We start from the raw sequence: 27,765 nt of genomic DNA on the forward strand, positions 1-27,765 counted from the left end.
GAGACCCCCGGAAGGCCCGTACAGACCCCCGAGAGGCTGTACAAGGGCAGGAAAGGGTTTTTCCAATTCCGATACCGGAAGTCTCATAGACTTGAATGGGACTTCCGGTATCGGCATCGGCGATACTGATACTTTTTTTAAAGATCGGCCGATCCATTCCGATCCGATATTTTGAAGTATCGGACGGTATCGCTCAACTCTATTAGACAGGCCTACCGTGACATCATATGTGCAACATGCTCATCTCTAGTTGGGATCTATGGATTTATTTTTTGCTCATTCATTCATAGTTGTATCAGCCAGAACTTTTTAATCTTTATGTAACCTTCACTATATGACATCTCGATTTTTTGTGTCTGTAAAGTCGTGTTCACATGTTGTATAAATACTGTGTTTTTGTTTTCTGCAGATATCTGCACTAAACTACACAATAACAATTTTCTCTGATTATTGCCACATGTTTTATACCTATCCCCCTGTGTTTCATGTGTTTTTGGTGCAGATGTGAAGTTGCATTTTTAAGTGTTTTTTATAATACAGATAAACTTTTATTTAACATTTGAAAAAGTAGCTGCAGTTTTTTTCTTGCATTTTTTAGACTCCGAATACAGTGGCGTAACTAGATTCTGATGGGTCCTGATGCAAAATTTGGTTATGGCTTGGCTTGTTGGTCATATGTATGTGTGGTATCCCAGTACCTGTACTACTGCTGCTGAATGAGACAGTTGTCATGTGGAAGTAGATTTGTTGCAGTGTGTCAGAATTAGTTTGGGCACTGTGAGTTAGTTGATGTGATACATTGCATTGTATATTGATGATTCATAAATGTGCTTTGCTGCCATCTACTGGCCAATTTGTATATGAAAGTTAAGTAATTATTCTCCTCACAACAAGCTGCGATAGAAACGGCTGGGTGGAGCCTTCCAGCTTAGGGCTTTCACACTTCGTGAGGAAACTTCTTGTTCTGGGCTTACAGGCTGTCTGAAGTAGCAAACACTACTGCTCTCAGCATAATTTTCCATGCGTGTCCATGTTGAGGGGACATCTTTCTCCACATAATGTCATCCACAAAGGAGTGGAGCCTCATTCAGTCAGGAAAAATAACGCTGCACATGTGCCCTCCTGCATGCTGGTTATCCTGTTTGCTTCTAGCCAGGACCAGATCCATGTGGCTGCCACACCACTGACTTTGCTTAACCCCTTAAGCCCCAAGGATGGTTTGCACGTTCATGACTGGGCCAATTTTTGCAATTCTGACCACTGTCCCTTTATGAGGTAATAACTCTGAAATGCTTCCATGGATCAAGGTGATTCTGACACTGTTTTCTCGTGACATATTGTACTTCATGTTAGTGGTAAAATTTCATTCAAATAAATTGCATTTATTTGTGAAAAAAATGGAAATTTGGTGAAAATTTTGAAAATTTCACAATTTTCCAACTTTTAATTTTCATGCCCTTAAATCACAGAGATACAGCACACAAAAACCTTGAAAGTAACATTTCCCACATGTTTAATTTACATCAGCACAATTTTGGAACCAAAATTTTTTTTTGTTAGGAAGTTATAAGGGTTAAAAATTGACCAGCGATTTCTCATTTTTGCAACACCATTTTATTTTTACGGACCACATCACATTTGAAGCCACTTTGCGCTGTCTATATGATAGAAAATACCCAAAAGTGACATCATTCAAAAAACTGCACTCCTTAAGGTGCTCAAAACCACATTCAAGAAGTTTATTAACCCTTTAGGTGAGTCACAGGAATTTTTTGAATATTTAAAAAAAAATGAACATTTAACTTTTTTTCACAAAAAAATATTTTAGGTTCAATTTTTTTTATTTTACCAAGGGTAACAGGAGAAATTGGACTGCAAACATTATTGTGCAATTTGTCCTGAGTATGCTGATACCTGATATGTGGGGGGAACCACTGTTTCGGCGCATGGCAGAGCTCAGAAGGGAAGGAGCACCGTTTGACTTTTTCAATGCAAAATTGGCTGGAATTCAGATCGGACGCCATGTCGCGTTTGGAGAGCCCCTGATGTACCTAAACAGTGGAAACCCCCCACAAGTGACCCCATTTTGGAAATTAGACCCCCTAAGGAACTTATCTAGATATGCGGTGAGAACTTTGAACCCACAAGGGCTTCACAGAAGTTTATAACGTACAGCGGTACAATTAAAAAATCATATTTTTTCCACAAAAATGATCTTTTCACCCCCAATTTTTATTTTCCCAAGGGTAACAGGACCCTAAAAGTTACTGTGCAATTTTTCCTGAGTATGCCGATACCCCACATGTCGGGGTAAACCACTATTTGGGCGCATGGCAGAGCTCGGAAGGGAAGCAGCGCCATTTGACGTTTTTGGCTGGAATTGAGATCGGACACCATGTCGCGTTTGGAAAGCCCCTGATGTACCAAAACAGTGGGAGCCCCCCACAAATGACACCATTTTGGAAACTAGACCCCCCACGGAACTTATCTAGATGTGTGGTGAGAGCTTTGAACCGCCAAGGGCTTCACAGAAGTTTGTAACATACAGACGTACAATTAAACAATCATATTTTTTCCACAAAAATTATCTTTTCACCCTCAATTCTTATTTTTCCAAGGGTAACAGGACCCTAAAAGTTATTGTGCAATTTGTCCTGAGTACGCTGATACCCCACATGTGGGGGTAAACCACTATTTGGGCGCATAGCAGAACTCGGAAGGGAAGCAGCGCCATTTGACATTTTTGGCTGGAATTGAGATCGGACACCATGTCGCGTTTGGAAAGCCCCTGATGTACCAAAACAGTGGGAACCCCCCACTAATGACACCAATTTTTTTATTTTCGCAAGGGTACCAGGAGAAATTGGACCCCAAAAGTTGTTGTCCAATTTGTCCTGAGTATGCTCATACCTTATATGTGGGAGAAAACTACTGTATGGGCACACGTCAGGGCTCGGAAGGGAAGTAGTGACGTTTTGGAATGCAGACTTTGATGGAATGGTCTGCGGGTGTCATGTAGCTTTTGGAGAGGCCCTGATGTACCTAAACAGTGGAAACCCCCCACAAGTAACCCCATTTTGGAAACTAGACCCCCTAAGGAACTTATCTAGATGTGTGGTGAGCACTTTGAACCCCCAAGGGCTTCACAGAAGTTTATAATGCCCGGGCATGAAAATAAAAAAATCATATTTTTTCCACAAAAATTATATTTTTGCCCCCAATTTTTTATTTTCCTAAGGGTAACAGGAGAAATTGGACCCCAAAAGTTGTTTTGCAATTTGTCCTGAGTAGGCTGATACCCTATATGTGGGGGTAAAACACTGTTTGGGCGCATGGCAGAGCTTGGAAGGGAAGGAGCACCATTTGACTTTTTCAACGCAGAATTGGCTGGAATTGAGATCAGACGCCATGTTGCATTTGGAGAGCACCTGATGTGCCCAAACAGTGGAAACCCCCCATTTCTAACTCCATCCCTAACCCCAACACACCCCTAACCCTAATCTCAGCCCTAACCCTAGCTCTAGCCCTAGCCCTAACCCTAACCATAATGGGAAAATGGAAATAAATACATTTTCTTTTAATTTTATTATTTTTCCCTAAGTAAGGGGGTGATAATGGGGGGTTTGATTTACTATTTATAGCGGGTTTTTATGTTTGGCAGCTGTCACACGCTAAAGGACGCTTTTTATTGTAAAAATAGTTTTTGCATCACCACATATTGAGAGCTATAATTTTTCCGTATTTTGACCCACCGAGTCCTGTGAGGTCTTATTTTTTGCGGGACAAGTTGATGTTTTTATTGGTACCATTTTCGGGCACGTGACATTTTTTGATCGCTTTTTATTCCAATTTTTGGGACGCAGAATGAACAAAAACCAGCATTTCATGAATTTCTTTTGGGGGTGCGTTTACACCGTTCTGCGTGCGGTAAAATTGATAAAGCACTTTTATTCTTTGGGTCATTATGATTACAGCGATACCTCATTTATGTCTTTTTTATGTTTTGGCGGTTTTATGCAATGAAAACTATTTTATATAAAAAATAATTATTTTTGCATCGCTTTATTCTGCGAGTTATAACTTTTTTATTTTTTTGCTGATGATGCTGTATGGTGGCTCGTTTTTTGCGGGACAAGATGACGTTTTCAGCGGTACCATGGATATTTATATGCGTCTTTTTGATCGCGCGTTATTGCACTTTTTGTTCAGCGGTATGATAATAAATCATTATTTTTTGCTTCATTTTTTATTTTTATTTTTTTAAGGGGTTCGCTAAAGGGGTTAACTAATGGGACAGTTTTATAGGGCAGGTCGTTATGGATGCGGCAATACCAAATATGTGTACTTCTATTATTTTTTTCTTTTTTTATTTCCAAAAAATGAATTTATTGGGGAATATTTTTTTATTTTCTAATTTTTTTAGCGATTTTTTTAAAAATTATTTTTACTTTTTTTTTTAACTTTATTAGGTTGTCCCAGGGGGGACATCACTGTCCTGTGACAGATCGCTGATCTGTCACATCACAGATCACTGTGACAGATCAGCGATCTGTCACAGGCATAGACGCAGACTTCCTCATGCCTGCGCTTTGCAGGCACTGAGGAAGTCAGCTCCCTACAGGCCCCTGAAGGTCCCCGTCGCCATCTTGGATCCGGGGACCTGTAGGGAAAGAGACCCCCGCAGCAGCGCTGAACATTTCGCTGCGGTGGTGGGCTCAGGGAAGCACGGAGGGAGCCCCCTCCCTGCTGATGCTTCCCTTTAACCCCCGGTACACCGCGATCGTGTTTGATCACGGTGTGCAAGGGGTTAACGTGTCGGGGCGGTCTGTGACTGCCCCTGACACATTCTGCCGGGTGTCAGCTGTGATAATTAGCTGACACCCGGCCGCAATCAGCGGCGCTCACAACATGGGCGCCGCTGATGGCTGTGACGTACTATCCCATCCCTGGGAATTAAGTCCCAGGGCACATGGACGGGATAGTACGTCACATGGGATTAAGGGGTTAAACTACCCACTTCAATAGGGAACAGTAGGCTCAAAAGTGTGAGTACTTTCACACTTTCCACAGAGAGCCAATCTGTGAAGGTCCCTTCATCAGTGTAATATTTTTTGGACTGCGAAAAGCATTTCATCTAATAGCAAGTGAAGAGAATTCTGCTCTAGCCGCCCTGAGAGGCCATAGCCTTGCTTGTCTCATGAGGAGAAAACCATTACTTTCATATGCACAATGTACTGTGAACTTTGCCTTTAAGAGAGAGACTGTACCGCGTTACCTTTTTCAGTAAAATTGTTATGCTTACAAGTTCACCTGCATGTCTGGCTGCTTGAGATTGTACAAACACCACGAGCGCTCCAAAACCTGCACCAGACACCACCGCTACAGGAATGCCCCCGGTGGGTCCTATACCATCCACAAGTGTCACCTCCCACTATACACGAGGGAACCGATGAGGGGTTCAGTGATCTACTTCAGCTATCTTAACATCATTATCTGCTGCCAGTGGGACTACATGCCCCAGATGGCCCTTCTGCAACATCTGGCTCCACCTCAGTGGCCCACCACATATGGGCCCTTGTCGAGTTCTAGATCCTATAAATACATATGTGTTCACATCTATGTAACAATGTTCAACACCCTGGCTCCTTGGTGTAATAATCTTCTCCATCCTGGGCCCCATGCAATAACATTTCCCCCCATCCTGAGCACCTACCAGGATGGCCCTGATTTTGGTAAAATGTCCTGTGTTTTGGTATAATTTCCCCCATTCTGGTATAATGTCTCCCATACTGTTATAATGTTCCCCATGCCGGTATATTGTCCCACATTCTGGTATAATGTCCCCATAATGGTATAACGTTCCACATGATGGTATGTTGTCCCCCATGCTGGTATAATATCCCCATTCTGTTATAATGTCTCCAATTCCAGTAAAACCATGCTGGGCCCGTTCAAGTCATCTTCAGCATAAAACAAACGATTCTACACACCTTCCCCTGTTCCCATGCTGCAAGGCATCCTCTTTTGTACCAGGTGCAGGTACCGGCAGCTGACTTTAGTGTGCCGGTACATGCAACGCATGATTTCACTGGCGTGCGCCACACATCATTGGCAAGCCAACGTCAGCTGCTGGCCACTGCTTGCCTGGTGGCTTATATTGCAGTGCTGCTAAAATGTGAGGTTTTAGTGCTTCTTTTCTCTAGAGACTTGTATGTGGACAAGGACATAACGATCGTGGTCACAGAGGGTGTGACCACGACCTGGCCTGTACAGGAGTGGTAGCCTGCAGACACCAATTTCACCAGGATGTCCATTTACTGGATGTGCTTTTCTGTACTATTGAAAAGTGTTATAATTGCAGCTTCACATCTGCATCAAAAATACATCCAATATGGGGGGAAATGCATAATAGAAACACAATAATCATGGGAAATTGTTATTGCAACACCTGCAGAAAATGTGCAGAAAAAAAGCAGTATTAAAAATGCAGAATTTACATTAAGTGTGAACACTGCCTCAGAATTAGATTTTTATTAAATTTTGGTATGGCATCCACACTTTTCAGTATTTGGAAGCCAAAACTAGGAGTGGGCAAAAAATGCAGAAGTTGTGCACATTTTTCTGTTATACTTGTTTTTTTTTCCTATATAATTACAGTTCAGTATTTGGTCAGTATTTTACATCAGTATTTGTAAGCCAAAATCAGGATGGAACAATGTGACTTATTTTCCTTCTTGACTATAGGGATACAGATATACACTACTATGTACATATAGAGTTGTATTTTTGTGTACCGGAATAACCTGCCTTTGCCCTCACAACCTGCAGTGCAGCTTCAAGTAGAGAAAGTTCTCCTAGAGATGTTACTGGAAGCTTATGAGGCTATAAACAATGATGTAGAATATAGGTTCAATTCCCGGGGAGACTAGCAAAAAAAAAAGAGAAAATTATATTTTTGCAATTGTTTTTCATTATTTTTTAGTAGTTTTATAGAAACAAAAAAAATCAGATTTTTTCTTCACCTCTAGAATATAGGGACATAGTAATATACTGCTATATACAGCTGTATCTAAATGTACCAGTATAATCTGCTGTGGGTTCTATGCCAGCAATATAGTTTCAAGTATACAAGATTCTCCTATGCTGATCAGTGCAGCCTGAGGCTCATAGCTTTACCTACTGCCTGCAATTGTACAGGTCACGGGTTCAATTCTCAGGGAGACCAGATCTCGAAAAAAGAAGGTAGTTTTTTTTTATTTAATAGTAAGTGCAGAGCCGGCACTGCCCTCCGAGAAACTATGCAGTGATGTAGACGTTGTAGAGCGCGAGAAGAAGTCAAGACAAAGCCCTGACCTGCAAGGACGGCGTGACTAACCAATTAAATCGGGACAGTCTCGCAGAATCCGGGATAGAGCTATAATCGCATGTGCAAGTCCTTCAGACATATTCAGAAGAGGCCTCTAAGAGGGTGCCACAAGCTCAGGAACATGCTGTGGGGTTGAAAGATTCAACCGAATTTGTCATTCGAGACGGTAAAAAGTTTTCTGTGTAACTTTTGAAAAACAGTGCCTCCTGCTGGGAGATTCCAAATAATAATTCTTTTAAACTATTACTCTGCACATAACTTCTTTTCTGGACCTCCAGCATGTAGTACTTGGTCCAGACCTCAGAATGTCTTTCAACATCAAGTACATCTTTTACAACCAAATCTTAGCACGTCCTTTAAAAGTAAACATTTCTGCATTCATATGGAATCATTGCACATCACTGTTTTTCAGTGTTTTTTTCTACATTTCTCAATAAAAACTTGCTGAAATTTAGGTATACATTACATTTCTGTCTCTAACTCCTGACCCAATATTTCTTGCAATGAGGCACCCTAGCCAGTTGCCTACCCTTGCCCAGACTGTATAAGAATTTCTTTAGAGATAGTGTTATCTTAGAGTTCACTAGTGTTTTGTCATTTGCTGTATATAAAATCTTCTCAATGCTAAATAATTGATTTATTCTTGTTTGATTTCTCAGTTGCTGTTCTCAGTGACAGAAGAAGACCATTGTCCTTGATAAGATGAGGAGTTTTGCCCTAGGCCTGGCAATACTTTTTTTCATGGCAGTGAAAACTTGTCGAGGAAGTTGTCCAGAACCACAGGATTCTCAGGACACTGGTGCACAGTTTAAGGTAGGACAGCTATTTTCCACATCCTGGTGATTTCTGTACTAGAAAAGCCAGTACTGTTGAAATCTGTGGTCCATGTCTATGTGACATCCATGTGTATGTATGTGAAATCAGTGTGACATCAGTTTGTCTGTGTGCTGTCAGTATACTGTAATTTGGACACATATGGGATGAAATTCAGTAAAGAAATTACAGTTTTATGCATGAAAGATGTTCAAAGAAAGAGATAGAAATTAGGAACATGATAGATAGAAGAAATATTCCAGTGTGATTTCTAATCAGTGCTTTGCATGCTTAATTTTCTGTACTAGCATTTATTGTTTAAATAAATAAATGAAAAAAATGGCATGCGGTCCCACTTCATTTTCAGAACCAGCTGAGAGAAAGCCGATGTTAATATTTTGGGAAGGGGCAAATAGCCATAAAGGTTCCCAGGCTATTAATATCAGCTCACAAGTGTTTGCTAAGGCTCTACTGGTTATTTCAGCCCCTCCACAAAAAAGGGGCCCCCAATATTTACTAACCAGCAAAGGCTAAACCGACAGTTGCGGGATGATATTAATAGCCTAGGAAGGGGTCATGGATATTGGCCCCCTCCCAGACTAAGAACATCAACAGCCCTCAGCTGCCCCAGAAGTGAGTGTCTGACTAGCAGTCACATCCTTAAGCTTACCATCGGTCAAACGCAGTCACGTTCTCACGATCAGCTCAGTGTGTTCCGGCTGACGTGGTGAGAGGGCGCAGCACTGATGTGACCACTCAACAAACCATCTGGATCGTCATGGGACATGGGCATTAATAGGTTATCGGCAGAAAGGTGAGAATAACTTTGCTTTTTATTTTTTGGTAAACAAATGGCTGAAAGAGTTTCAGGGACTGTTTATTTCAATTAAAGAACTTTACTCTATGTCTTTATTAAATTTGACTATGGGGTTAGTAATAAGGGTGTCTGACAGACACCTCTCCACAACTCTTTAAATCCCCAGGGATCAATTAATATAGCTGGGAAAAGCTACCTATAGATTCTTACATGCCCCTGCAGTGGCTGAAATGTAACAGTACAAGTCAGCCATAACAATGAATGGTAGTCCATGTACAAGGTAATATACAGTACGGATGTGTGGGGTCCATATGAGCCATTCTCCATGTTGGCGTTGTTGACCCTGTGTCACATTGCTTAAACCGGCAATACATATTACATGACAGTTGGTCAAACAGTGTTTCGTCCAGTCATTTGGATAACAGCCATCTCAGCATACTCAGAATCATAGAATATTAGAGTTGGAAGTGACCTCAAGGATCATTGTGTCCAACCCCCTGCTGAATGCAGTGCAGGATTTACTAAACCATGTCAGACAGATGTCTGTCCAGAATCTGTTTGAAGACTTCCATTGAAAAAGAACTCACCATCTCTCATGGCAGCCTGTTCCACTCATTGATCACCCTCACTGTCAAAAAGTTTTTTTCTAATATCTAAACTGTATCTTCCCTTAACAGTTTCATTCCATTGCTTCGCATGTTACCATGTGCAAATGAGAATAATGATGATCCCTCTACATTGTGACACCACTTTAGATAATTGTAGACAGCTATTAAGTCCTCTTAGCCTTCTTTTTAGCAAGCTAAACATTCCCATATACTTTAATCATCCCTTGTAGGACATACTTTGCAGTCCTCTTATCATACTGGTAGCTCTTCTCTGAACCTGCTCCAGTTTTTTTGTCTTTTTTAAAATGTGGTGCCCAGAACTGGACACAGTTTTCCAGATGAAGCCTGACCAAGGAGGAATAGAGGGTGTGAGAATCATGTGGGAATAGTGGATGAGGGCAGGTATATCTCACCCAGATTCCTTTCCTATGTGGCCTAGTCTGGTCAGTATCGCACCTGCTTACTAATGAATAATGGGAGGTGGATATAAAAGGATGCCAGGTGGTTGTGTGAGTGGCTCAGCCTGGGAACACAGAGAGCCTGTCTGTGTGAGAGACACACGTTAGTGAAAGCAGTGCCCACTGCAGCTGTGGTTTGGCTGGACGGGAGAAGCCCGCCAGTTGGTAGTTAGGTTGTACTTTGTTTAGTTAGTGCCGGACAGGCAAGGATTTGTTTTATGTTTTATTTCTTTATGCATTGCTTTCACCATTAATAAACCTGACCCAGGGTCAGTTACACCCGAATCCCAGCTCTGCGCCTGAGTTTCATGCTGAACGCACGTGACCTTTGACCCCAGCAAAGGCGATCCCGGAGTGTTTTATCACATTGTGGTGGAGAATGCGGGCATCGTGTTGCAAGCATGAGCATGGAGGACGTGGTGAAAGCGCTGGTACAGTCCACCGCCGTCCAGCAAGAAGCTAATCGGGTGATGATGGCCCAGCTGAAGGAGTTGGTGGACATGACAGCTACCGATCGTTCGTTTCTCCAGCAGGTGGCGCAGCGCCTGGCAAGCCTACATAAGGTTAACCTGGAAGCCGAGTCGAGAGTGATTCACGTGAGTCGGTACTGGCAGAAGATGACGACCGAAGATGACGTCGAGGCCTACCTGACCACGTTTGAACGGACGGCGGTGCGAGAAAAATGGCCGAAGGCACGATGGGCCGGCCTGATTGCCCCGTTTCTTTCCGGTGAGGCCCAAAAGGCTTATTATGACTTAGAGCCTGAAGCTGCGCAGGACTTTGACAAATTGAAAACCGAGATCTTGGCCCGGCTGGGAGTGACGACCGCTGTCCGTGCACAGAGAGTGCATCAATGGACTTATCAGCCGGATAAACCACCGCGGTCACAGACGTTCGACCTGATCCACGTGACGAAGAAGTGGCTACAACCCGAAGTGCTGACAGCGCCAGAGATAATCCAGAGAGTCGTCATGGACAAGTACCTGAGAGCTCTACCGCCAGCCCTGAGGAAGTGGGTAAGCCATGGAAATCCTGCGACGGCAGATCAACTAGTGGATCTGGTTGAACGTTACTCCGTGGCAAAAGGACTCCGAGACGACGCTACCCCACCTCGTTCTTCATCGTCTCCACGTGGAACCGGTAAGACTGTTCCAGGGAGTAGGGGAGATGGAAAAATCCCTAAGACAGTGGGGGAGGAAAACGGGACTGCCCGCACTGCGAGGCCGAGAGTAACGAACTATGGTCTAAGCAAGGGGCCCGTTAGGTGTTTCCGCTGCCAAGAGATGGGACATATTGCTGCGAACTGTCCGGTCACTACTGAACCCATGCAGTGCGACGTCACAGACTCTAAAAACCGCATGTCTATGGTTGCACGGGTAGTGAGTGTGAATGCCGGTCAAAAGGATGTGGAAAAACACTTGTGTGATTTAACTGTTGATGGCAAAAATGTGGCGGCATTGTTAGACTCGGGAAGTGTGGTGACTCTGGTGAAGGCCAGTCTGGTGTCAGCCCCGACTGGACCATCAGACAAATTTTCTGTAACGTGTGTGCATGGAGACACCTGTTCATACCTCACCACGGTCATATGTATTACTACTTCCTATGGGTCTGTGCAACATAAAGTGGGACTCGTCCCGACGTTATTGCATGATGTTATCCTGGGCCGGGATTTTCCCCACTTCTGGCAATTGTGGGAGAATCAGTTGATGCCCCAGGGTAATAGTGTACATGATTCTTCTCCCAGGGCACGTGTGGGTCCCGAACCCCTGGAAGAGGTCTCCCCGGAAGACTCGGGGGAAGAGTCTGCGGGAAATGACCTGCAGTTCCCGTTTTCAGTCATGGTGGGTGATACGGAGGAGACCGGTGAAAAGGAGGAGGCCGACAGCCATCAACCTCCCCGTTTGCCAGATTTAGAAGTTCAGAAAGATGACTTCCAAAGCGAGCAAATAAAGGATCCTACCCTTTCTCAGGCTAGGACAAATGTAAAAGTAATAAATGGGGTACCCGTAGAACCTGGCTCTAGGCTGGCATATCCTTACATGGTTCTGGAGAATGATTTACTCTATCAGATAGAGAAAAAGGGGGAAGACACGGTGCAACTATTAGTCGTGCCAAAACCATACCGGCGGAAGGTGCTGGACCTGGCCCACGGACATGTGATGGGAGGTCACCTGGGAGTCCAGAAAACCACCGAAAGGATATTACACTGTTTTGTTTGGCCAGGCATGCATCACGATATTCGTGCATATTGTGAGTCTTGTCCTGACTGCCAAGCCTCTGCACCTAAGCCCCGGTTCTGTAGCCCTTTGGTACCCCTACCTATTATTGAAGTCCCGTTTGAGAGGATTGGGATGGATTTAGTTGGACCCCTTCCACGGTCTGCACGTGGAAACCAACATATCCTGGTCATCTTGGATTATGCCACTCGTTACCCGGAGGCCATCCCTTTGCGTAACACGGCCACCAAGACGATTGCCAAGGAACTGGTGCATGTGTTTAGTCGGGTCGGTATACCAAAACAGATACTCACCGACCAGGGGACCCCCTTTATGTCCAGGGTAATGAAGGAGCTCTGCCGATTGTTACAAATCGAACCGTTACGCACATCCGTGTATCACCCTCAAACAGACGGGTTGGTCGAACGGTTCAATAAAACTCTGAAGCAGATGCTGAGAAAGGTGATAGACAAGGATGGGAAGAACTGGGACTATTTACTTCTGTATTTGCTTTTTGCCATCAGGGAGGTACCCCAGTCTTCCACGGGATTCTCGCCTTTCGAGTTATTGTATGCCCGACGTCCTCGCGGACTGCTAGACGTTGCAAAAGAAACCTGGGAGGGTCAGGTGACTCCGTTTAAAACAGTGATAGATCACGTCACACAAATGCAGGACCGTATTTGCGGCTGTTATGCCTATCGTCAAAGAACACATGATACAGGCTCAAGGAGCCCAAAACAGAATCTATGATAGGGGCGCCAAGATCCGTACGTTTGCACCCGGAGATAGGGTGTTGATCCTGGTCCCCACGGTGGACAGTAAGTTCCTGGCAAAGTGGCAGGGCCCCTTTGAGATTAAGGAAAGAGTTGGTGAAGTAAACTACAAAGTATACCAGGCAGGTAAACGGAAACCTGAACAGGTTTATCATGTAAATCTGATAAAACCCTGGAAAGATCGGTCTGCCTTGTCAGCGGAGCTGGCCCGTCCCGTCTGCTGGCATACCGTACCGGAGGTATGGGTTGCAGAGACTCTCTCGGAGCGGCAAAAGACTGAGGTCAGGCAGTTTCTACTTCACAACCAAAAGTTTTTCTCAGAAAAACCAGGGCAGACTACGCTAATGAAACATGACATCGTAACGGAACCTGGTGTCACTGTTCACGTGAAACCCTACAGAATTCCGGAAGCGCCGTGAAGCCGTTTCCCGAGAAGTGAAGGCTGTCTGAGACACCGCACTGAACTTGCTCACTGAGCCAGTGCGCGTGTCCTGAGTAAAGCGAAAGCGTGCTCAAAGCTACCTGTGGAGCGGGCAGCAACCGAATAGATGCGTACTTCAGAGCCGCAGGACCTGAAGCACGTGACTGCTAGAGGCGTGGCCTAAACTCCACAGAGCTAGGAGCTGCAAGACAATTCCTAGCAGAGTAACTGAGAGACAAAGTTACCAAGGGGCATAGACAGTGAGAATAGTCAGGCCGTAGCCAATGATTCATACACAGAGATAGCTGCAAGGTACAAGAGGGGCGAGCAGAGAGTAGTCAGATCACAGGCAATGAGTCATACACAGATAATAACGCAGTACAAAATCAACAGGCAAACTCACAACGGGAAACAGAATCGGGTCAGAACCATATAAACAAGCTATAGCAATATACAGGCACACGGGGTCAGCACACTAGGCCAAAGGCAAAAGTATAACTGGCAGGGATTGAAGCTACCCAGAGGTTTATGAAGCTCTCTCAGCTATGTACTCCTTCATGGCTTGGCGCTCAGGCCCAGACAAATTGAACAATCGAGCCTTAGGTAACTTGGCTCAGGGTACTAAATCAATGGCACAATCATACGGTCTATGTGGTGGCAGCGCCTCAGCCTCACTTTCGGAAAAAACGTCTTCGAAATCTTTCAGGTACTCCGGAATACCTTCCAGATCGACAGACGACACAGACACTGATTTAACAGCGTTAACAAGATGTCCCCGGTTACCACATTTACTATTGCATCCCCATTGAGTGATTTCCCCTGTAACCCAATCAATGGTAGGATTATGGCGTTGAAGCCAAGGCATCCCCAGTACCAGTCCTGCAGGCAAGTTATCTACCACCAGACAGCTTAGTTTCTCCACATGAGTGGAACCCACTTTTAGAGAAAAAAGTTCAGACCTGCAACAGATACCGTCTTGGGTAAGAGGAGATGAGTCAATTGCCACAAGTTTAACAGGATCGTGAAGCCTGACTGTCCCTATCTTATAAAGAGTCATAACCTTGGTATCAATCAGGTTCACAGCCGAACCGCAGTCAATAAAAGCAGTAGTCTGAACAGGACCATAACCAAGTTCCAGTTCCACCTGCAGCACCATTTTTGCACATGAGGAAAATTGTACCTGATGGTCTGGGTAGCCTCCTCGATTAATACCCAGACCTAGTCGTTTCCCGCCATCTTGGAGGATGACGGACAGGAGGGGCAGTCCTTCTTCCAATGTCCAGATTTCCCACAATAGAAGCACAACTGCTTTTCCCTGCGGCGTCTTCTTTCCTTTCCCTCACAGGTGACAGCGTTCACCTCCATAGCCATAGGAAGAGTCTGGGTCTCATCTCCACTAAAGAATAAGGGCGTTTCCCGTTGCATAATGCCTCTAGCCCGCAGCCTGCGATCCATGCGAACCGCTTGGACCATGGCATCCTCCAGGGAGTCAGGTGGAGGATGAAGTGCCAAAGCATCCTTCAGACGTTCACACAGGCCTCTGTGGAACAGCCCCCGCAGGGCGGCGTCACTCCAGGAAATCTCCGCTGCCCAACGTCTGAATTCAGTACAGAACCATTCGGCCGAGTGCTCCCCCTGACAGACACTCATCACTTTGTCCTCAGCCAACCGCACTCTATCAGGCTCATCATAAATAAGCCCTAAGGCTTCAAAAAAAGCATCCACAGACATTCTCTCAGGGGCAGAAGAGGAAAGCGAGAATGCCCAGGCTTGTGGGGACCCCCTAAGCAGGGACATCACCACCCCCACCCTCTGTTTCTCATCCCCAGAGGAGCGGGGTCTCAAAGAAAAAAAAAGCTTACAGCCCTCCTTAAATGCCCTGAAATCATCCTTGTTACCAGAAAATATATCTGGCAATTTAACCGGGGATTCAGGTGGGACTAAAATGACATCTCTATTCCCCACCTGCTGGAAGCCTGCGGAAAGCACCCCCTGAACTGAGTCCTCAACCCGCCGTTGGGACTGGGCCAGAGCTTGGTGTTCCAAACTAAGCTTCTGCAGTGACTGAGTCAAGCATTTCACCTGCTCAGATAAAGCACACATTGGGTCCATGCTGCAGAAGTGAGGAGAGAAAAAAAAATTGTAGGCCAGTTATAATGTCAGAGACACCGCACTGAACTTGCTCACTGAGCCAGTGCGCGTGTCCTGAGTAAAGCAAAAGCGTGCTCAAAGCTACCTGTGGAGCGGGCAGCAACCGAATAGATGCGTACTTCAGAGCCGCAGGACCTGAAGCACGTGATTGCTAGAGACGTGGCGTAAACTCCACAGAGCTAGGAGCTGCAAGACAATTCCTAGCAGAGTAACTGCGAGACAAAGTTACCAAGGGGCATAGACAGTGAGAATAGTCAGGACGTAGCCAATGATTCATACACAGAGATAGCTGCAAGGTACAAGAGGGGCGAGCAGAGAGTAGTCAGATCACAGGCAATGAGTCATACACAGATAATATCGCAGTACAAAATCAACAGGCAAACTCACAACGGGAAACAGAATCGGGTCAGAACCATGTAAACAAGCTATAGCAATATACAGGCACACGGGGTCAGCATACTAGGCCAAAGGCAAAAGTATAACTGGCAGGGATTGAAGCTACCCAGAGGTTTATAAAGCTCTCCCAGAACCAGAAAGAGGCCACAATCATTAACCCCAAGTGTGCAGGTCAAAACCTGCACAGAGCTCCGACATTAACCCCCGGTGTGCAGCTCAAAAACCTGCATTGGGATCATGACAGTACCCCCCTCTCAACGGGGGGCCTCTGGACCCCCAGGCTTCCCCGGGTACTTGGCATGGAACGCCCGAACCAGGCGATCCGCATGTACCGAACGAGCAGGGACCCATGAGCTCTCTTCTGGTCGATATCCCTTCCAGTGAACCAGGTACTGCAAAGAGCGGCGCACCCACCGAGAGTCCACAATATGTCCGACCTCATACTCCAATTGACCCTCCACCAGCACTGGAGGAACAACAGTCTCAGAGTTCTCTTTGACAGATCCTGCTGGTTTCAACAGAGACTTATGGAACACATTAGATATTTTTAAGGAGGCGGGGAGACGCAACCTATATGCCACAGGGTTGACTATCTCCATAATCTCGTACGGACCAATGAACTTTGGTCCCAACTTAACTGACGGTACCTTTAAGTTGATGTTACGCGTGGAGAGCCAAACCTTCTCTCCCACCTGAAACATGTCTCCCGAGGCTCTCTTTTTGTCCGCAAAATATTTGTATCTCCCCTGGGCCCGAGAGATATTACGCCGGACTTCAGCCCAGAGGTTTTTTAACCGTTGAACGGACCCATCTGCTCCTGGACAACCGGAATCCACCCGAGAAAACTCCCCAAAATGCGGATCAAAGCCGTAGTTAATCAGGAATGGGGACATTTTGGTGGACTGACTCACCCGGTTGTTAAAAGCAAATTCAGCCAATGGTAACGCATCACACCAATCCTCCTGTCTGGCGGAGGTCAGACACCTGAGAATTTGTTCCAGGGATTGATTGGTGCGTTCCGTCTGACCATTGCTCTCCGGGTGATATGCCGACGAGAAGGAGAGTGAGATGCCCAATTTCATACAGAACGCCCTCCAAAATTTGGCCACAAACTGCACACCTCTGTCAGACACAACATTCAGGGGTACCCCATGCAATCGGACCACATGCTGCACAAACAACCTTGACAATGTTTCTGCTGAAGGTAATGCTGCCAAGGGAATGAAATGGGCCTGTTTAGAAAACCTGTCCACCACCACCCAGATCACGGTATTGCCCCTGGAAGGTGGAAGACCGGTAATAAAATCCATGGAAAGATGAGTCCATGGCCTATCAGGAACCGGTAAAGGTATGAGTTCCCCAGCCGGTCGGTTATGCGAGCTTTTGGAACGGGCACACATGCCACAAGCAGAAACAAATTCCTTGACATCGGACCTTAATGAAGGCCACCAAAAACCCCTGGTTACTGCCTCTCTAGTGGCCATGATACCTGGATGAGCACTCAGCCTAGAATCATGAAACTCCTGCAGAAGTCTAGGTCGCAATGAATCTGGAACAAACAGTTTATCGCTTGGCCTGGTTGCCGGAGCTAGGGCCTGAGCCCTTAGGATTTCTTGTTCCAACTCAGTTGAGACCCCCGCCACTACCACCCCTGGGGGAAGAATGGAGGACGGCGGCTCAGGGGCAGACACTGGATCAAAACTTCTGGACAGGGCATCCGCTTTAACATTTTTGGATCCCGGTCGAAAAGTAATTGAGAACTGAAATCGTGAAGAAAAAAGTGACCAACGGGCCTGTCTAGGAGTAAGCCTCTTAGCAGATTCAAGGTATGCCAAATTTTTGTGATCCGTGACAACCGTGATAGGGTGAGCTGCCCCTTCCAAAAAGTGCCTCCATTCCTCAAATGCCAGCTTGACTGCAAGAAGTTCTCTATTGCCTACATCATAGTTTTTCTCAGCTGAAGAGAACTTCTTGGAGAAGAAGGCACAGGGTTTGAGATTGGTAAGGGTGGCCGGACCCTGGGACAGCACAGCCCCCACCCCCACTTCAGAAGCATCCACCTCCACAATGAATGGTTTGGATGGGTCAGGTTGCACCAACACCGGGGCAGACATAAAACATTTCTTAATTGCTGAGAAGGATTCCTTAGCGAGTACAGACCAATTTTTTACATCAGCTCCCTTCTGGGTAAGATCCGTGAGTGGTTTAACCACTTGTGAGAAACCTTTAATGAATCTCCGGTAATAGTTCGCAAATTCTAAGAAGCGCTGGAGCCCCTTGAGATCTCGAGGCTGAACCCAGTCAGCGATCGCCAGCACCTTCTTAGGACCCATACGAAACCCCTCACAGGACACAATCAACCCCAAAAAAGACAACTCCTGTACAAAAAACGAACATTTTTCCAATTTGGCGAACAATTGGTTCTCCCTGAGTCTCTGGAGAACAGTCTTTAGATGTTGCAAGTGAGATTGACTGTCCGGGGAATACACCAAAATATCATCCAAATAAATAATAACAAAATGGCCTATCAGATCAGAAAACACAACATTGATGAAATTTTGGAAAATAGCGGGTGAATTAATTAACCCAAATGGCATTACCAGGTTCTCGAAGAGTCCCTCTGATGTGAGGAATGCCGTTTTCCACTCGTCCCCTTCCCGAACCCTTATCAGATTGTAGGCCCCCCGCAGATCCAACTTGGAGAACCATTGGGCCCCAGCTAACTGGTTACATAAGTCCGGGATGAGGGGAAGCGGGTAAGAGTTCCTAACCGTTATCTTGTTCAGTTCCCGAAAGTCGAGGCACGGCCGCAAACCACCATCTTTTTTCTTCACAAAGAAGAATCCTGCTGCCACAGGTGACACAGAAGGCCTGATATGCCCTTTGCGGAGACTCTCAGCTTTGTACTCCTTCATGGCTTGGCACTCAGGCCCAGACAAATTGAACAATCGAGCCTTAGGTAACTTGGCTCCGGGTACTAAATCAATGGCACAATCATAGGGTCTATGTGGTGGCAGCGCCTCAGCCTCACTTTCGGAAAAAACGTCTTCGAAATCTTTCAGGTACCCCGGAATACCTTCCAGATCGACAGACGACACAGACACTGATTTAACAGCGTTAACAAGATGTCCCCGGTTACCACATTTACTATTGCATCCCCATTGAGTGATTTCCCCTGTAACCCAATCAATGGTAGGATTATGGCGTTGAAGCCAAGGCATCCCCAGTGCCAGTCCTGCAGGCAAGTTATCTACCACCAGACAACTTAGTTTCTCCACATGAGTGGAACCCACTTTTAGAGAAAAAAGTTCAGACCTGCAACAGATACCGTCTTGGGTAAGAGGAGATGAGTCAATTGCCACAAGTTTAACAGGATCATGAAGCCTGACTGTCCCTATCTTATAAAGAGTCATAACCTTGGTATCAATCAGGTTCACAGCCGAACCGCAGTCAATAAAAGCAGTAGTCTGAACAGGACCATAACCTAGTTCCAGTTCCACCTGCAGCACCATTTTTGCACATGAGGAAAATTGTACCTGAAGGCCTGGGTAGCCTCCTCGATTACTACCCAGACCTAGTCGTTTCCCGCCATCTTGGAGGATGACGGACAGGAGGGGCAGTCCTTCTTCCAATGTCCAGATTTCCCACAATAGAAGCACAACTGCTTTTCCCGGTGGCGTCTTCTTTCCTTTCCCTCACAGGTGACAGCGTTCACCTCCATAGCCATAGGAAGTGTCTGGGTCTCATCTCCACTGAAGAATAAGGGCGTTTCCTGTTGCATAATGCCTCTAGCCCGCAGCCTGCGATCCATGCGAACCGCTTGGACCATGGCATCCTCCAGGGAGTCAGGTGGAGGATGAAGTGCCAATGCCAAAGCATCCTTCAGACGTTCACACAGGCCTCTGTGGAACAGCCCCCGCAGGGCGGCGTCACTCCAGGAAATCTCTGCTGCCCAACGTCTGAATTCAGTACAGAACCATTCGGCCGAGTGCTCCCCCTGACAGACACTCATCACTTTGTCCTCAGCCAACCGCACTCTATCAGGCTCATCATAAATAAGCCCTAAGGCTTCAAAAAATGCATCCACAGACATTCTCTCAGGGGCAGAAGAGGAAAGCGAGAATGCCCAGGCTTGTGGGGACCCCCTAAGCAGGGACATCACCACCCCCACCCTCTGTTTCTCATCCCCAGAGGAGCGGGGTCTCAAAGAAAAAAAAAGCTTACAGCCCTCCTTAAATGCCCTGAAATCATCCTTGTTACCAGAAAATATATCTGGCAATTTAACCGGGGATTCAGGTGGGACTAAAATGACATCTCTATTCCCCACCTGCTGGAAGCCTGTGGAAAGCACCCCCTGAACTGAGTCCTCAACCCGCCGTTGGGACTGGGCCAGAGCTTGGTGTTCCAAACTAAGCTTCTGCAGTGACTGAGTCAAGCATTTCACCTGCTCAGATAAAGCACACATTGGGTCCATGCTGCAGAAGTGAGGAGAGAAAAAAAAATTGTAGGCCAGTTATAATGTCAGAGACACCGCACTGAACTTGCTCACTGAGCCAGTGCGCGTGTCCTGAGTAAAGCGAAAGCGTGCTCAAAGCTACCTGTGGAGCGGGCAGCAACCGAATAGATGCGTACTTCAGAGCCGCAGGACCTGAAGCACGTGATTGCTAGAGGCGTGGCCTAAACTCCACAGAGCTAGTAGCTGCAAGACAATTCCTAGCAGAGTAACTGCGAGACAAAGTTACCAAGGGGCATAGACAGTGAGAATAGTCAGGACGTAGCCAATGATTCATACGCAGAGATAGCTGCAAGGTACAAGAGGGGTGAGCAGAGAGTAGTCAGATCACAGGCAATGAGTCATACACAGATAATAACGCAGTACAAAATCAACAGGCAAACTCACAACGGGAAACAGAATCGGGTCAGAACCATATAAACAAGCTATAGCAATATACAGGCACACGGGGTCAGCACACTAGGCCAAAGGCAAAAGTATAACTGGCAGGGATTGAAGCTACCCAGAGGTTTATGAAGCTCTCCCAGAACCAGAAATAGGCCACAATCATTAACCCCAAGTGTGCAGGTCAAAACCTGCACAGAGCTCTGACATTAACCCCCGGTGTGCAGCTCAAAAACCTGCATTGGGATCATGACAAAGGCAATGTTAGAGTTAGGTGTCATTGAGGAATCGCACAGTGCTTGGTCCAGCCCGATTGTGTTAATTCCTAAACCGGACGGCAAAATCCGGTTCTGCAATGACTTTAGGAAACTGAATGCGGTCTCAAAATTTGATGCCTACCCTATGCCCCGGGTCGACGAGTTAATAGATCGGTTAGGTAAAGCCCGATATATTACGACCCTAGACCTAACAAAGGGGTATTGGCAGATCCCTCTGGCGGAGGCTGCCAGAGAAAAGACGGCATTTGCTACGCCGGAAGGTCTATTTCAGTATGTGTATATGCACCGGCGACCTTCCACAGACTGATGGATCGAGTCCTGAGGCCACATAGGCAGTACGCTTCGGCCTATTTGGATGACATTGTCATTTACAGCTTGGACTGGGAGACTTATCTCCAGAAATTACAAGCTGTGATTGACGACCTGTGGGAGGCAGGTCTAACCGCGAACCCCAAGAAATGTCATATCGGGCTGGAAGAAGCCCGGTATTTGTGGTATGTAATTGGGAGGGGTGTTGTTAAACCCCAGCTCGATAAGATTCAGGCGGTTCAGGACTGGCCGCAACCTGTCAGCAAGAAGCAGGTGCAAGCCTTTCTGGGGATCGCCGGCTATTATCGCCGGTTCATACCCAATTTTGCAGCCATCGCTACCCCCCTGATGGATCTTACAAAAGGGAAAGACTCCGTCATGATTAAATGGAGTTTAGCGGCTGAAGAAGCCTTCCATAGCCTAAAACGGGCACTTTGCTCTCAGCCCGTACTGGTGACTCCGGACTTCCGCAGCGAGTTTGTGGTACAAACGGATGCCTCTGATACCGGTATCGGGGCCATACTCTCACAAGTGAGGGACGGAGTGGAACACCAGTCCTCTATCTTAGCAGGAAGCTGAATAAACACGAGCAAAGGTATGCAGTCAAAGAAAAAGAGTGCCTCGCCATTAAGTGGGCTCCAGAGGCCCTCAAATATTACCTGGTGGGCAGAAAGTTCAGGCTGATCACTGACTATGCCCCTCTCAAGTGGATGCACTTGAACAAGGAACGGAATAGCCGGGTGACCCGGTGGTTCCTTGCCCTGCAGGCCTACACTTTTACGGTGGAGCACCGCCCAGGGGTACAGATGGGGAATGCAGATGCCCTGTCCCGAGTACACTGTTTGGCAGGTGTCATTGCTCGACCGGAGTGGTCTGAGCAGAGGGGGGGATATGTGAGAATCATGTGGGAATATTGGATGAGGGCAGGTATATCTCGCCCAGATTCCTTTCCTATGTGGCCTAGTCTGGTCAGTATCGCACCTGCTTACTAATGAATAATGGTAGGTGGATATAAAAGTTTGCCAGGTGGTTGTGTGAGTGGCTCTGCCTGGGAACACAGAGAGCCTGTCTGTGTGAGAGACACACGTGAGTGAAAGCAGTGCCCACTGCAACTGTGGTTTGGCTGGACGGGAGAAGCCCGCCAGTTGGTAGTTAGGTTGTACTTTGTTTAGTTAGTGCCGGACAGGCAAGGATTTGTTTTATGTTTTATTTCTTTATGCATTCCTTTCACCATTAATAAACCTGACCCAGTGTCAGTTATACCCGAATCCCAGCTCTGCGCCTGAGTTTCATGCTGAACGCACGTGACCTTTGACCCCAGCAAAGGCGATCCCGGAGTGTTTTATCACAAGGGGGATAATTACTTCATGTGACCTAGACTCTATTCTTCTCTTAATACATCCTAGAGCTGTGTTTGTCTTTTTTTGCTGTTGCATCACTCTGTTGACTAATGTGTAGTCTGTGATTTATTAGTATACCTAAGTCTTTTTCACACTTGCTGTTGCTTAGTTTTATTACTCCCATTGTCCAGGTGTAGAATCTTGCATTTCTCCCTATTAAAAACAATTCTGTTAGTCACTGCTCATTGTTCAAGCTCATCTAGTTCCTTCTGAATCCTTTTTCCGTCTTCTCATGTGTTTGCTATCCTTCCTAGTTTTGCGTTGTCTGCAAAAGTGATTAGTTTACCTTCCATTCCCTTATCTAGATCATGTAAAAATGTTGAACACTGGGGCCAGGACAGCCTTGTGGTACCCAATTTGAAACATTCTTCCAATTGGATGTACAACCATTCATTACCACTCTTTGAGTACGATCACTGAGCCAGTTATGAATCCATCTATCTGTAGCCTTGTCAATCCCATTATTGGTCATTTTTTCAATAAGGATAGTAAGAGATACGTTATCAAATGCTTTGCTGAAGTCGAGATATACTATATCTACTGCGTTTCCCTGATCCACCCAATCATTGATTGCATCATAAAAGGAAATTTGATTAGTCTGGCATGACTTGTTTGCTACAAACCCATGCTGGCTCTGGTTAATTACTGTATTCTTATCCAAATACACACATACATGATGTTTAATTGTTCAAAGATCTTTCCTGGTATAGAAGTAAAGCTCACTGGCCTATTATTTACAGGCTCCATCTTCTTTACTTTTTTAAGATAGGGACAACATTTGCCCTTCTCCGATGTTCTGGGACTTCTGGTCTCCATGATTTTTCCAAGATTCTGTCTAGTGGTTCTGCAATTTCCTCTGCTAACTCTTTCAGTACCCCAGGATGTAATTCATCTGGGCCAGGAGATTTAAATGTTTTTAAATTAGCTAAGTGTTACTTCATCATCTCTCTGCTTACTGATAGTGTGAATTATTTTATTCCTTCGATGGCACCATCAAGATCAGTTGATGTTACAATTGCTTTCTTAGAGAACACAGATTCAAAGCAAGAATTTAAATATCATTTTTGGCCACTTCACTTTTGTCATCCTGTAAAAAATCATATAGCATCTTTGTTCTTTTGACATACCCCAAAATAATTTTTTACTACTTTTTGTCTCCCTTGCAAAGCCTCACTTCATTACTGGCTTTAGCTCTTCTAACGCTTGCCCTGCATTCCCTGCAAACAGCATTATATTCTTCTTTAGATATGTCCCCCTCCTTCCATTTAAAATACCGTATATACTCGTGTATAAGCCAAGATTTTCATCACTTTTTTTGTGCTGAAAATGCCCACCTCAGGTTATACATGAGTCATTGTCCAGAAAGCCGGCAGGGGAGGGGGAGCAGTGGAGCAGCGGCAGGAGCCGGCAGCTGCGATTGTAACTGTGCCGCTCCTAAAGCGAAATGAATATTAATTTCTCTTATAGCAGTGACAGCTGCAGCTGCTAGTTTCCAGAAGACATCATACTCACCCTACACCGCGCCATTGCTGCGTCTCCGTTGGCAGCTCTTCCTGTGATGAGGATCACGTCTCACTGCTCATTAAGATAATGAATGTGCACGTATCTCCACCCCGATAGGCATGGAGCACATACTCATTACCATAATGAGCGGGGCCACGTAATTGCAGAAAGAGTTGCTGGTGCTGGAATGAGATCCAGCGACGGCGCACAGGCAGGACAAGGACCGGGGGAGCTATGCATATCAGGACAGGTACGGGGGGAGCCATGCATACAATGACAGGGACCGGTGGAGCCATGCATACAATGACAGGGACCGAGGGAGTGTGCATACAATGTCAGGTACCGAGGAGCCATGCATACAATGAAAGGGACCAGGGGAGCCGTGCATACAATGAAAGGGATCGGGGGAGCCGTGCATACAATGACAGGGACTGGGTGAGCGTGCATACAATGTCAGGGACTGGGGAAGCCATGCATACAATGACAGGGACCAGGGAAGCCGTGCATACAATGACAGGGACCGGGGGGATCAGTGCATACCAGGACAGGGATGAGGGGATAATGCATACCCGGCTTATACTTGAGTCAATAAGCTTACCCAGTTTTTCGTGCCAAAATTAGGTGCCTTGGCTTATACTCGGTGTTACAGAACCACTCAGCACCCAGAATATGTTGTGCAGTTATATGTATATATAATAGGTTCCATGTGAGATGCATGTCCCTAATGTATCAGCAGTGTCCACCCTCCTTTTGTCTGCCCTCCCCCCACCTTTGTAATTCCTGCAGTAAACATATGCAGGCTCCGGCCACCTGCGGCTTTTGTAATGTATGTCTGGCCTGACGCTTGTCTATTGGCCGGCCCTCTGTATCTGTGTGATATATTCTGTGTCCTGTGAGTAAAGTGTTGTCAGACTGGAAATACATGGAGAAGCAGTGATCTTTTATATGAGCCCATGCACTCAGAGGAATTCCAGCCAGCATCCTTCATTCAAACTCCAGCCAACGCAGAGCGGACCTCCGAAAAGACGGGGTGGTACTGAAAGAGGTAGCCCAGCTTGGAAGACCCCGTTACGCTGGTGGCAGCCAGCGGGATTTGATACCCCTTCTACAGAAGGAAAAGAATGAATGGAAAATAACTACCAGAAGTTAAAGGGGACTACATTAAAAGATCTGGTGGAAGCCCGAGGGTTGATCGCCAGCAAGAAAACAAAAGCGGATTTGATAGCAGCCATCATGGAACACGACAGTGCAGCGCCCCCCAATGTGAATGTGGAGGAGACCGAATTCCAGAGGGAGATAAAGAGCAGACTGGCGTTCTATGGCCTAAACCCTGCAGTAGAGATCATACGAGAGGTGATGGCTGATGTGCGTACTGATCTGAAGGAAAAGATGGCCGAGCGGACCAGGATAGAGCTAGCCAAGATGGAGATGGCAGAGCGGACCAAAGTGGAGCTGGCCAAGATGGAGATGGCAGAGCGGAGAGAGGAGAGTCAGTGAGCAGGGGGAGCTCTGGCCTTCGACCAGGTACCTTCAACAGTAAGCCACAAAAAGATCCAGTATAATGCCTTCCGACAGTTGGGGGAGGCAGTGGAAGACATTGATGGCTTTCTGCAGGACTTTGAGCGGCAGTGTGCCCTTCATCAAGTAAAGCCGGAGGAACGGGTTCAGATTCTGGCTAGCAAGCTGACAGGCCGGGCAGCGGATGCCTATCGCACGGTACCTGATGAGGACTGTATGGACTATAAGCGGATCAAAGAAGTGATCTTGGCTCGGTATGCGTTGACACCAGAGGCCTACCGACAAAAGTTCCGCGGACTTATAAAACGCGTAACCGATACCCACGCTGAATGGGCCTGTAAATTACGGCGGTCACTGCTACAGTGGGTACAAGGGAGCCAAGCAACCACTAAGGAGGACGTCCTCCAGCTCTTCCTGTTAGAACGATTCTTTAATGGACTAAACCCCGAGACACAGGAATGGCTTCGGGACAGGCGGCCAACGACTTTTGAGGAAGCCGCTCGTCTGGCCAATGAACATCATGATGCCAGGAGGCCGCAGTTGTCCGGATCAAAGGTGGTCACTAGGGACCTGCCCATGGACCTGGAGGGCCCCAAACCACCGAAGATTGTAGGGCGACCAGCTAGAAACCCGGCCTACCACAGTCCCCCTGGGGCGCGATGCCACACCTGCCCTCAGCTGGGCCACCTGCAAAGACAATGTCCCAACCGGACTCAGCATACTCAGTGGCCAAAGGCGGGAACAGCTACCTTCAGCAGGGCTGCTGTACTCTGCTACCAAGGCGAAGCTGACCCGGCATTGGGGGCTACGATTAACCAAGGGGTGGAAGAGATGGAGGAAGCGCTGCATGAAGTAGACCCCGTGCAGGCAGCCCAGGCAGATAATCGACAACAGCATCGACAGGTCGTGTGGGTTAATGGGAAACGTATGCAGGGACTAAGAGATTCCGGGGCAACTTTGACCCTTGTGAAACCTCATCTCGTCCGGGACCAAGAGAAGACAGACCGGACAGTGGCCGTCCTTGTAGCAGGGGGAGCCATACATCCACTGCCCACTGCCAGGATTCACCTGAACTGGGGAGTCGGGGATGGCATTGTTGAGGTCGGCTTGATGGAGGATTTGCCTGCAGACGTCTTGCTGGGAAATGACTTGGGGCCCATGTTGTCTGCATTCTCGGTGGCCCCTCTGGCTGAGACATATCCTGTTACCACCCGGAGACAAGCTCGAGCCGCGGAGGCGGAATCACACTCAGAGGAGGCCCAGGTAAGACATCCCAGCCCTGCACGTATTCCCATAGCCAGACACATTTCTTGGGCCACCCCAGATGAATTTAAGAGGGAATTACTTGAGGATCCTTCATTAGAGGGATATCGTGGGAAGGCACAGGAGGGGAGAGGGGTACTGGAAGGGGAACAGTTTGTATGGAAGCAGGGACTCCTCTACCGGATCACAGAGCAGCACCACACAGGGACGAGCCCCACTATGAAACGACAGCTGGTAGTTCCCAAGAAGTATAGGCAGGAGTTACTGCGAATCTCTCATGATATACCCTTGGCCGGGCACTTTGGCGTCAGTCGCACCAGGCATCGTCTGACAAAAAACTTCTTTTGGCCGGAGGTAACCTATGATTTTCGTCAGTACTGCCAGACCTATGACAGTGGTCAGCGCATTGGCAAGAGGGAGGATCGATGCAAGGCCAAATTACACCCCTCCCCATTGTGGAAGAACCATTTAGCCGAGTAGCGGTCGATCTGATAGGGCCGTTAGCCAAACCCAGTCCGTCCGGGAAAAAGTATATAGTGACAGTGGTAGATTACACCACACGGTATCCAGAGGCAGTT

The 27,765-nt window shown here is 46.7% G+C and overlaps 1 protein-coding gene across 2 annotated transcripts in view; it reads left to right on the forward strand.

Annotated features, from left to right (window-relative positions):
- Window positions 1-27,765, forward strand: part of TAC3 (tachykinin precursor 3) — a 211,697-nt gene that overhangs the window by 65,694 nt on the left and 118,238 nt on the right. For both annotated transcript variants that reach the window (XM_073576858.1, XM_073576859.1), the window contains exon 2: window positions 8,026-8,179. In XM_073576858.1, coding sequence (XP_073432959.1) covers window positions 8,069-8,179 — 111 coding nt within the window. In that variant the 5' untranslated portion in view covers window positions 8,026-8,068. The remainder of the gene's footprint in view (window positions 1-8,025; window positions 8,180-27,765) is intronic.

Source organism: Dendrobates tinctorius, unplaced genomic scaffold, assembly GCF_039654945.1.
Source record: "Dendrobates tinctorius isolate UK_male_01 unplaced genomic scaffold, ASM3965494v1 ptg000051l, whole genome shotgun sequence".
NCBI classification, from domain to species: Eukaryota; Metazoa; Chordata; class Amphibia; order Anura; family Dendrobatidae; genus Dendrobates; species Dendrobates tinctorius.